General features: G+C 45.8%; 1 protein-coding gene across 6 annotated transcripts in view; it reads left to right on the top strand.

Annotated features, from left to right (window-relative positions):
- SLC35F2 (solute carrier family 35 member F2) overlaps positions 1-12,371 on the top strand; it is a 137,782-nt gene that overhangs the window by 96,175 nt on the left and 29,236 nt on the right. For 4 of the 6 annotated variants that reach the window (XM_023238903.2, XM_045038017.1, XM_045038016.1 and 1 more), the window contains one exon: positions 1,023-2,001. The exons of 1 other annotated variant lie outside the window; for it this stretch is intronic. In XM_023238903.2, coding sequence (XP_023094671.1) covers positions 1,023-1,208 — 186 coding nt within the window. In that variant the 3' untranslated portion in view covers positions 1,209-2,001. 6 annotated transcript variants of the gene reach the window in all.

The raw sequence follows: 12,371 nt of genomic DNA, 5'->3' as shown, positions 1-12,371 counted from the left end.
CATTTTGCTCTGGGTAGTTGTTTTCCTAAACAGAGAGGGGCAGGTTGGAGAAAGCCACCAGGAACTCCATGTCTCGGTGATGTGTCTGTCAGAACGGGTTCTTGCTGTAATCAGTCCTTCTGGGAGCAGAGAGGGTATGGGATTCCTCCTGTAGGGGCTCCCTTCCCTATGCTTGTCCACCTGCACTTTACAGCAGTGACTTCTTTGGGTTGGAGGCGTTGCTGAGAAATGGTCTTTCGAGCTCTAAAAATCTGAACCTGCTCAGTCCACCATAAATTTGATTATGTAACACTTGCCTGCAGAGACAAGATAATTTATTATATTTTAACAAAGTGGATTTTATTTCATTTTTTAAAGTTTATTTTTATTTATTTTTGAGAGAGAGAGATAAAGAATGAGCAGGGGAGGGGCAGAGAGCTAGGGAGACACAGAATCGGAAGCAGGCTCCAGGCTCTGAGCTATTAATACAAAGCCCGATGTGGGGCTTGAACCCATAAACCATGAGGTCGTGACCTGAGCCGAAATCAAGAGTCAGACTAAGGTGCCCCCAAAATGGATTTCACCACGTTCTCACACATGAAGGGTTGTTGAGAACTTGTCACATCTGTACATCCGCATTGTATCTTAGGTCCTATCTTCCTCTGTTTCACATCAGTGTTATAAATTGTGCTTATGGTCTGAAATTGACTCTCTTGTGGTGTCCAGGCTGACTTTCGATTCTCTCCACTGAGTGGGACTGGTTGCAAGGTGGGAGCACAGCTGGGTTATCACAGAGCGAGGCACAATTTCCATTCTCTAGAGATCCAAGGGTCCCCTTGGCTGAGGCGCCAGCTGCTGTGGCCAGAGCGCGTACGATCATCGGCGTCCGTACTGGAGGGTTTTGGGCATGAGCGAGTGTCTCCTTAGGCAACTTGCAGGAAAAAAAGATTGTGAGAGGGTCACCCTGAAAGCACAGTTGGCAAAGGGCGGCAGCCATCGTGTGTTTGTCGGAGACCACGACCCATAGCCTGTTCTCCTCCTAGTTTTCGGGGCTCTACCTCCTGTCCTTCACCGTCATCATGGTGGGGTTTGTCCTCTACTGCTCCACCCCCACGCGCACAGCCGAGCCGGCAGAGAGCAGCGTGCCGCCCATCACCAGCATCGGAATCGACAACCTAGGACTGAAGCTCGAGGAGAACCTGCAGGAGACCCCCTCGGCCGCCTTGTAGCTGGACAAGAAGGGGTGCACACGCCTGAGGCTTCCTGGGAAGCCGGGAGCCGTCGCCGGGGGCAAGCAGAGCCCGCTGAGCACCGAGGGGACACTTGGAAAATTGGTAGGTGGGGAGTGAGCCCCGTAGCATTGGACTGGATCCGGTGGTTAAATTTTACAAAGGAATACAAAATAATGTATCAGAAGTAGAAACATGAAAATAGAACAGAAGACAGGGTGGCTGGGATCGTGTCTCTGTTAGCGTCAGGGAGACAAGCTGTGCCCCCGTACTGGGGTCTCGGAGGCACAGGTGGGAGAGCACTGGGGGGAGACAACCAGGCACGATCCAGCCTCGGGACAGGGCCTGAAAGTGGGCTGTCCAGCTGGGCTGGGCAGTCAGAAGTTGGGGGAGTCGGTGTGGTTTGGGGTAGGCTTCCACAGTTAGAGGCTTCTGGGTTTTGTCTCGCTTGAGACACTCGTTGTCCACAAGCCTTGTGGCCTTCATACCACAGTGAGGTCTGGTGATTGCATATGGCGGCATGGGTCGGTAGCCCTTGAGAAATCCCGAGATACAAGTGTGAGTATCGTAGATGTAGGAAAGAAGGGTCCATACAGTAGACTGAGGAACCCTGTCTCCGTTGTTCAAAGAGGGTGCCACACTACTTCTCACCAAGTGTTTGTAACGTGCCATGAGACATCAACTACCACTATGCCACTTTACAAAAACTGTGTATGTAAACTTTTTTCTAATGTAATAAAGAAATTGAGGGTAAATGTTCATGTTATTAAAAGATTTTGATTTCATGGAAATATATTCACTGTGTGGTTTCTTTGATTAACCAGTTCCCCTTCTGGATTTTAAATGACTTTATTAGGGGCGCCTGGGTGGCTCAGTCTGTTGAGCGTCCGACTTCGGCTCGGGTCATGATCTCACTGTCAGTGGGTTTGAGCCCCGCGTCGGTCTCTGTGCTGACAGCTCAGAGCCTGGAGCCTGCTTCGGATTCTGTCTCCCTTTCTCTCTGCCACTCCCCCACTCACGCTCTGTTCTCTGTGTCTCTCCAAAATGAGTAAATGTTAAAAAAAAATTTTTTAATAACTTTATATATTCCAGATTTCTCCATATCCAACATTTTAGGATCATGTCTTCTGTAAGGTGGCAGACCTATCTGGGGCTGTGTTGGGATGGAGGGAAGTTCAGAATGAACCCACAGATCATTTGCCAGAATAATCTTTTTAAAATTGAATTATCTTAATTAAAATTTTTTAAATATATATTTTTAAAATTTATTTATTTTGAGAGAGCGAGTACAAATGGAGAAGGGAGAGAGAATCCCAAGCCAGCTCTGTAGCACTGCCGTAGAGCCTGACATGGGGCTTGAACCTGTGAACCTCAAGATCATGACCTGAGCCACCCAGGCACCTCTAATTTTTTTTTTTTTTTTTTTTTTTTACTTTTTTGAGTGAAATAAACTTTTATTCTCTGCAGCTGATTAAAACTAGTGGTTGGTTTTTGCTCGGTACCATTCACAGCTACCAGTGAGTGGACAAGTTTAGGTTACAGTGTTTGGCCCTTTGGGGAAGACTTTCAGTTTGATTAGTACATTATTTCTTAAAATATCCTTCTTTGGGGGGTGCCTGGGTGGCTCAGTCGGTCAAGCATCTGACTCTTGATTTCGGCTCATGTTACGATATCGCGGGTTGTGGGTTCGAGCCCTGCATCAGACTCAGCGCTGACAGCATGGAGCCTGCTTGGATTCTCTCTGTCTGTCTCTCTCTCTCTGTCTCTCAAAATAAGTAAATAAACAGGGGCACCTGCGTGGCTCAGTCGGTTGAGCGTCTGACTTCAGCTCAGGTCATGATCTCGCAGTTTGTGAGTTCAAGCCCCGTGTCGGGCTCTGTGCTAACAGCTCAGAGCCTGGAGCCTGCTTCAGATTCTGTGTCTCCCTCTCTCTGCCCCTTCCCCACTCATGCTCTGTCTGTCACTCTTTCTCTGTCAAAAATAAATAAACTTTTTAAAAAAATAAGTAAATAAACATAAAAAAAAACTTTTAAAATATCTTGCTTTGGCATAAACCTGTATGTAGGGACAGTGAAATGGAGAATCTCAGGTGACAGCATCCCACGTGTCTGTTAAGGTTTAACTCAACTGTCATCTCTTTCTCTGAAGCCTTTTTCAGGCCATCCAGGCCGGGCCTCTGCTCCTGTAGGCTACCGGGGCCCTTGTTCATATCTTCCTTGTAGCACTTACTGAGCGCTTGCTGTTTACCTGCCCTTCCTCACCACGGACTGAGCTCTTTCAGGTCCACTGTGGCCTTTATTCATCTTTCTAGACCTTGGTCATCTCACCTCTTGGGCATTTATTAAGTGAACTTTGTCTTTGGTCCCAGTTCAGAGAATTTAAGGGGAGACTGACCTAAAGTAAGGGTTTTTATGCAGATACTTTTAGGCAGTATTCTCTTACCCTGCCCTGTCCTTTCCACCCATCCCCCTAAACCTGGTGTTTTTTCTCGTCTCCTGCTCCCTCTGGAGAGGCAGGGGCAACCACGTTAGCATCCCGAATTAAAACTTAGAATTCGGTCTTCCAGAGAAGCAAGGCTGTGAATGACATTCAGCAATTAAATAATGGTACCGCAAAGCTGTGCGTCCTGGCTTCAATATTCAGTTCGTGAAGACTCACTTCCCCGGTCTCCATAATAACACTTCCATGGAAAATGTGTCCTCAAATATCCGGCTCACACACAAGCTTTCGAAACACAACACGTTCTTACGTCGAGAACCTCCTGTAAATACTTTTCCAGCCTATTAGAACAGTATTGATGTTTCGATCTTTTTTTTGTAGATACTCATATCGTTAAAAAAAACCCTCCTGAATGTTACAATAGGGCTGCTAGGTTGTTCTCTAGTGTCGTACAGAAGTGATAAGTTGTGCAGTTGGACTGTGGTTACACTGGAAGGAGAACAGTCTTTGCTGGTGCCATTTTCACTGTTTTGCGCTTTGAAAGTAGGTTCTCTTGCGGACAGGCGGTTAACATTTCTCACCCTTCTGGGACCAGTGGCTCCTGGAGAATTTGTATGTGTTATCTGTGGTGTGCCCAGCAGGTGGCGCTTTAACAGGTGTTCCTTACAGAGACCTGTGACATAAACCATTGTCATTTTATAGTACCTCCGTAATATCCTATTAAATCGAAGTGTTTTGTTTTAAAAGAGGGTATCCTGATGACTGCCATCAGCAGGGATTGGCTTTGATGAGCAGGTGAAGGATAGAATTCTCAGAGAAGTGGAAAGCTCTCTTGCAGGGCACAGAGTTTGGTGGCTTGGGGGAACAGAGAAGCCAAGATTTCTTTCAGCTTGGCAGCTTGCGGCCCCCATGGCTCTTGAAACACTGAATTCTGAGGGGCTACGGTTCCCCTGGAGCTGCTGAGCCAGCAGGTGCGTGTCTCGTGAGAGGAGCTGGGAAGATTTTCATGTAAAAACCAGCCTGATGGTGCCATTTTCCCTGCAGCCCTGGAGCCTGCCCTTTTACGACGCCGGCTGCATCGGCTCTGAGGTCTTCTGTCTGCCTAGTCACGACTCTCTTTTCTGTCATTATTATGGTGATGTGCCATTTTCATCCACATTTAATCACTTAGTATCTGGACGCATCCTCAGCCCTCAAAAGATATCCATAAATCAGGGAACTTCAGCAGATAGCCACTTAGCTGATTAAAAGGCGAGAGATTTATGAGGAAATTAGGTAATGCTGAACGCGCAGTTCTCCCACAGTCCTAGGGCGTTCGGAGACGTCTGGCAATCTAGAAATGGTATCTCAAGGGGAGTAAAGGCTCTCCAGAAGAGCAAAATTTTACTTGTAGGATTTAATGTCCCAGACTTTCTGCTCCTGATGGCTTTTGTCATGCACTTCACTCCTTGGTTGAAATACTGTCCTCTTCAAGCAATCTTGAAGTGCAGATACTTTTGGAGAAGGAATTTAGGTTGAAAGGGAAGTCCTTTGAACAATTACTGGCTCCAAGTGACCTTAACAAGCATACAGATGGTGCCATATAATCATCCCGCGGTGAGCAGTGACTACCTGTGGCCTGCCCAGTGGGGAGGCCAGATTCTACACACCAGGTATGATGGAGGGGACTAGCAGTGCTAGTGTCTGGAGTTACCACGTGGAGTCCCACCTTCCCCGACCACAGATGGTACTTTGTTTCTGCGAAGTGACTGTGCTCTTCCGCTCTAGCCCAAGTATATCACATTTTCCCATTCTTTGGGATGTCTGTTCTCGGTCTTGTGAGCCCACGTGGGAGCTTACCCAGTTTGGTCTTTGTGAAAAGGCTGGCAGGTGAATGCATGCACCTTAAATGGGGGTGCGGAGGGACACAGACACGCCCTCGTCACCTCCGTCAGCAGCTCCTCCCCAGCCCTACCCTCCAACATCTTATTTCTCCAGAAACTGCTTTGTCCATAGGACTGATAGCATCTGCCCCAGGAAATCTGCCCCCACCCTTGACACACAGCTAGAGGCATTCCTGTAGAACTTCAATTTCCGGTCCACCTGTTGGGTTGAATGTAAATGGTACCTTCATTGGCCACAACTGACATACAGTAATTTGGAGGATTTGACAAGACGGGGAGGGCCAGGGCCTGATTCTTGATCTGCTCACTATAGTGTGAGCCATGCCAGAACAGGGGTGTGTGGCCCAGTTGAGAGCCACAGCTGGCTGGGGAGCATAGTGTACTTCCCAAGAACTCTTGGGTCATGATACATGAACTTAGGTCATGCCCCATCTCTTTGTGGGGAGTAGAGCAGGAAGACTCTAGGTCAGGCAGAGCCCCTGGCTGGGAGACTTATTTGTAGACAGAAGGGCACTTTCTAATTGCCTGGAGTTCAGTGACGGCATGCTAATCTAGGGAGAAGTTTGGCTGGGTTATAGGAGGATACCCACAGAGATCTCCAAGACAGGGATGCATGGGACAAGAAGAGACTAGGGAAGGTGAGAGTCCTGTGCCCCTGGGACTGTGGATGGCACCACATTCATGATGGTCGAAGGGTGCTTTTGTCCAGCTTACATAGGCAAGAGGACTGGTTTCTGCTTTGTGAGCTTCTGTTGATTTTCTTCCCAAATATACGGTATTACCATGGAGAAGATGGTTCTCTGGATGACAAAGGGTGCCATTCCTTTCTGGGTGGGGCCTGTGCCGATCCAGGTGGGCCCAGACTTGATATAGTTCGTTGTGGTTCTCCAGGGAACGACCTGAACCTGCTGAAGCCTGGCCATCTGGGTCACAGTCCTTAATACTTAGCATTCAAATTCAAACACAGTCATCTCGTAAGGTGTCACCTGAGCTCGTGCACTTAATATATATCTCTTGCCCAAAACTACTGACTTTATTTCCTGTCTAGGGGTCTACACTTTCAGGGATCAAGCAGTTTTAAATTTTCAATCCTCAACACAGAATATTCCCCCAAGTAGACCATCAGGTCCTCCTAAGGGATGTATCCCTTGCTACTTCAAAAGCCATGAAAGTAACTCACCTTTTTAGAGACGATTCTCCAAGATATTCCCTTGTGTCCACATCAAATTCGGGGGCAATAACTATGTTCAATCTATGCTATCCCATCCCCTTTGGAAGGGAAGCTGCTGTCAATAAAGGTAGAGCAGTTTTTCTGGTGCCTTCCTGGCTGAAAAAGAGAAAAAAAACCCACAGATTTGTCATCTACACAGTCACTCCACTATATTAAATTTAGTATGACTTACATTTAAGAATAAACCATCAACTTTGAAAAATCTAGCGTTTTTTCTTTTGAAGTATAACATTTACTAGTAATCATTTCTCTGATGAGGATTAATAACTACTTGTGCTTTATTGACATAGCAGTAAAATTTGTTGCCAACAGTATTGTTTTTATTTTTGGCCCACCGGAGTGATTACTTTGTGATTTTTCTCAGAGCAATAAAATTTATTTCCAACAAAGCAACTGTACATTTTATTATCTTCCCATTTCATTATTTAGCATTCCCCCCCCAAAGTTTTTATTAATTTATTTTGAGAGACACAGAGACAGTGCAGGTGAGGGAGGGACAGAGACACAGGGAGAGAGAGAATCCCATGCATGATCCGTGTTGCCAGTGCAGAGCCCAACGTGGGGCTCGAACTCACAAAACCATGAGATCGTGACCTGAGCCAAAACCAAGAGTCAGATGCTTAACTGAGCCACTGAGGTGCCCCCATATTTTGTTTTAGTCTCCCTCTCTCTCTCTATCTCTCTCCATCTCTCCATATGGTCAGCCAACTTCTGCCTCCCCGTCACTCACAAGCCCTCACTAAGGATTTTGACACTGGCTACCATCTTCCCACCCAACTTCCTCCATAACTAGGATGATCTGTGCCCATGTGGATGACTTGCCCACACTTGAATCGCACAGTTTATTTATGGCCTCCATGCCAATGACTGTTGCCTTAATTTCTCTGCTGCTCTTGTGATACATCTGTGTCTTGTTATCACTTACAAGTGCTTTGTGTATTCCCATATTTTATATTCTGAGCACAATTTACATCCCTAAACCCAGCATACCTGTTTGTTTTTCCAGCCCTTCTGAACTCTTGTTCTTTGGTTGCTTTCATTTCACCCCTTCTAGAATATTCTTCTCCCTCTTCTGCCCAGAGTCTGCGACTGATTGCTTGGATTTCGTTCCTCTTCACCTACATTCTTCATTTCCTTGCCCCCACATCCTGCCCAGCAAAACCCCAATGCTGGATGGGTGGTGTGATACAGTACCTTTCGTGACTTCCTAGATTGAGAGATACAGATTTGTCCCAACCTGACATTCCTAGCCCATGATCTGGGCATCACTCAACTACCTGCTTAACATCACCTCTGGTCTAACTTAGGAAGTATGCGTTGGAGAATCCCTAGGGTTGAGAGTCTAGGTTATTCTTCTATCCAGTCAAGGGAGTTACATGGATAAGGTATCAGCAGGTTTGTAGTGGAAGGCCTCCCTATCAACTTCATCCTTCGTTCTTTGGTTTCTCTTGGTATTGGTTCATTCCTCACTTTTTTAAATAGGAAATTTACTTGTTTATTTACTTATTTAAGAGAGAGGGCTCTTGCACACATGGAAGGGGCAGAGATGGGGGGGGAGAATCTCAAGAAGGCTTCATGCTCAGTGTGGAGATTGACGTGGTGCTCTATCCCACAAACCATGAGATCATGAGTTGAAATCAAGAGGTGGACGCTCAACTGACCGAGCCACCCAGGCGCCCTGGAGCTTCATCCTTCCATTTGGAATGTCCTATTGTCCTGCTGTTATTTCCCTGCCTTCTGACAAGCCAAGCACTGGTACAAGAAGTTTGCTTATAAGTACCAGACCTCAGGTATGACTGTTCAAGTGACACATATACCAGGTCTCCCCCATTACTTATATACTGCCCTGCTGTGCTAACATGGGGGCTACTGCCTAGGGCCCTCTGAGACAGTGGAAGTTGTCAGTCCAACAGCCTTCTACAACAAGATTGGTTGTTGCAACTTTAATTATAATAGCAAAAATTTGAAAACGTTGGTGCATCAGCAGAAAGGATCAATAAATTTTGGTGTATTCACAAATGTAATGCTGCTCACTGATGAAAAGAATGCTTATGATACACGTGATGATGTAAATAAGTCTCAAAAACATCATATTGAGTGAAAGAAATGAAAAGAGTACATATTGTATGATTCCATTTATATAAAGTTCAAAGACAGGAAAAACTCATTATAGAGCATGGGGAAAGGGGCGCCTGGGTGGCTCAGTTGGTTAAGCGTCCGACTTCGGCTCAGGTCATGATCTCATGGTCTGTGGGTTCGAGCCCTGTGTCGGGCTCTGTGCTGACAGTTCGGAGCCTGGAGCCTGTTTCAGATTCTGTGTCTCCCTCTCTCTTTGACCCTCCCCTGTTCATGCTCTGTCTCTCTCTGTCTCAAAAATAAATAAACATTAAAAAAAATTAAAAAAAAAAGGGAATGGGGAAAAATTGACAGGAAATAGAAATCAGAATGTTAATTGCTTCCGGGTAGCACAAGGGTCCTTGGAAAAGTGCATGAAGGAACTTTCTAGGGTGGTGAAAACATTCTCTACCGTACCTGGTAATATTGGTTAATGGGTGTCCAATAATCTTTATGCCCATTGACTCCTTTCACTCAGACCTACCTCATCTTGCACTGTTCCTTGTTCCATTTGATCCTCCCGATTCTCCCTTCCACTGTCCAGCTGTGACCTGTCCTGGTACCTCGGGATGGGAAACCACAAGGCTTGTGGAGGGGGTCCTGCGCAAAAGGGGTGGCATGCAAGCTCCACGTGGACCCTGATACGGAGGTGAGCAGCTTACAGTCCAGAAGTGTGGCTGTGGGATGTGACCTGCAACCCTTAGAATTCATTCTCCCAGGGGATTAGGGTTCTCTGCTAAACCCACAAGGAAATTTGGGTCTGCTCTCTGTGAGAAGAGACCTTGGCACTCCAAACAGCAACTTCCTCAAGGACTTACTGTTGCTGTGATAAAAACAGCCTAGTATAAGTATGAATTTTTTAAATTGTAATTTCAAATAAATAAAATCTCTAAAGATCAGTACTCTCTGGTAGGCAGAATAATGACTCCCCAAAGAAGTTCAAGTCCTGTGCATATGTTACCCTACATGTTACAGATGTGATCAAGTTGCAATCTTGAGATGGAGAGAATATCCTGGATTACTGGGTGGGGCCAGTGTAAGCACAAGGGTCCTTATAAGTGACAGTGGAAAGTAGAAGGGTTAGGGAAGATACTGAAACAGAGTCAGAGTGATGGGACAAGATGGAAACAGGACCATGAAGTACGAGGGATGGACAGCCTCTAGAAATTGGAAAAAGCAAGAAAACAGATTCCCCCTGGAGACTCCATAAAGGAACATAGCCTTGCCCACACCTTCATTTTGACCCAGCAAGAACCATTTCAGACTTATGATCTCTAGAATTGGAAGATCATAAATTCGTGTTGTGTTAAGTCACTAAGTTTGTGGCTGTTTGTTACACAGTACATAGGGACACTAATACGCCAACCGTCTGTGGTTAACAAACACATCCAAGCGTCAGGTGGAACAGGGGTACCAGAGGCATCTTGGAATCTAATCTTTTCAACTAGCTGAGGGACTGTGGACAGTGATAGTGTTCAAGTCATTGGGCCCCAGATCCTCTTCTGTTAAATGGGGATGATGGCAGGCTCATGTTTCCATTATTTTTCTCAAATATGGGTTGGTCGTACCCTGAGCCCGGGGAAGCATCCAATAGAGGGCAGGATCTGGGCTATGCAGTTCGCCAAACCTATGTTCAAACTCCAGCTCTTTTTATTTACTAGCTGCAGTCTTGGGCGAGTCATTTAACCTCCCTGAGCCTTTTCTTCATCTGCAAAATGAAAAGGGTAATCATGCCTCCTGCCCCATGGAAGGTTTAACCACTCAGTACATGTTACAGACTCAGAGCACGGCCTGGCATTTAACAAGTGCTTGACACACTCATTGTTGGGGCCATTATCTCTGACCTTAGGTAAAGTTATCATATAAGGATGACCTTTTGCTTATTTGTAATGTGGTTGTACTCTAAGAAATGTCTTCTTCATAGATTCCTATGAGGATTAAAGAAGTGCCTGGTACTTAGTGTTCAAAAATACTAACTCCCTTTTGTATCCATGCTTGTGGATAGCTTGGGGGAATTTCTTAGAAACTTGGAGGGGAGTTGGGTACCAGTTGAGTGTTTGGGCTTTGGAGAAAGACCTAAAATTTGAATCTCCTATAACTTGGTGACTTGGGGTAAGTTCCTTAAGCTCTCTGAGCTTAGTGTTCTTAACCTCAATAGTTTTACCTACAGGATTGTTTAAACGCTCAGCACAGTGCCTCGCAGGGAGTAAATGCTCGTTAAAATGTGGCTAGTGTTTTGGTAGAAGGATGTCACCCGACTTTTCCGGTGTACCTCACAATCAGAAGATTGTACATAGTACATGCTCAGTAAGTTTCTCCTGAATATATCATTTCAGAAAATAATAATTTGGGTGGATTCTCATCTAGGGAGCTCATTTGGTCTTCGAAAAATTGTTTTCCCCCTGTTTACACAAATGGTTAATGTTATGAAAAACTGAAGAAATACAGGTAAGAATAAGAAGGTAACAAAAATTCCTCCAGATCGGGATAGTCACCATCAGTAATTTGGAGAATGTCTTTCCAGATTTTTATGCATGTACTCACATGAATAAAATTTGCACACATATACACACACACAAGTCTACATGTATGGAACTATATGGTACATAACACCTTGTGATTTTCTTTCTTTCTTTCTTTCTTTTTCACTCAACAAGATGTCATAGACATCTCCCCAAGCAGAGAATATTGCTCTTCCTGTCTTAAGAGTTGAATGCTTGAGAGGTGCCTGGGTGGCTCAGTCAGTTGAGCCCTCCGACTTGGGCTCAGGTCACGATCTCACAGCTCGTGGGTTCGAGCCCCGCATCAAGCTCACCGCCTGCTTCGGATCGTATGTCCACCGCCCCCCCCCTTCCCCATTTGTGCGCTCTCTGTCAAAAATACATAAATCTTAAGAACCAAAAACCCCAAACCAAAAAAAACAGAGTTGGATGCTTGAACCGGTAAGGAGACACCTGGTAAGTCAAAGAAGTGGACACTAGGTGGTGGTGTTGAGATGATGAAAAATTCGGAAAATAAATTCCGGAGTTACACAGGAATGGGAGGCCCCTGGGACTTTGTTGAGCTGAATCCTGCCATTGACGTTCTGATAATTAATAACTGGTAAAAGGATATTTATCTGACTAAGATTGTATTACTTTGGAGGCTTCATATTCCCCCAGCAAGCATCAGCAACTAAGACTCTTAAAAGATTGGTATGGCTGCCTTCAGAGCTGTTTTATTGTCGATCTGTGAGACTTAAATCTGCCCTCTAACGGGAGGAGTGAACAACTGGCCTCCCCTTCACACTCTCTTCCCAGCCCCCAATCCAGACACAGCAGAGGGCGAGCACTCTTGCTTCCTGTCGACTCTGAAAAGCAAGCCTGATTCTGGATTTCTGTCCATGGCAGCAGAAGCCCAGCTCCACGGCAGTGAGGCCAGAACCAGCTCCCTGACTGGCCCAGGGTACTGTGGGTGATGCTCGACTCTGAGAGCCAAGTCCTAAGGGCCTAGATC

This window comes from Felis catus, chromosome D1, assembly GCF_018350175.1.
Source record: "Felis catus isolate Fca126 chromosome D1, F.catus_Fca126_mat1.0, whole genome shotgun sequence".
Classification (NCBI taxonomy): Eukaryota; Metazoa; Chordata; class Mammalia; order Carnivora; family Felidae; genus Felis; species Felis catus.
This window is presented reverse-complemented; position numbering and strand designations above follow the sequence as displayed.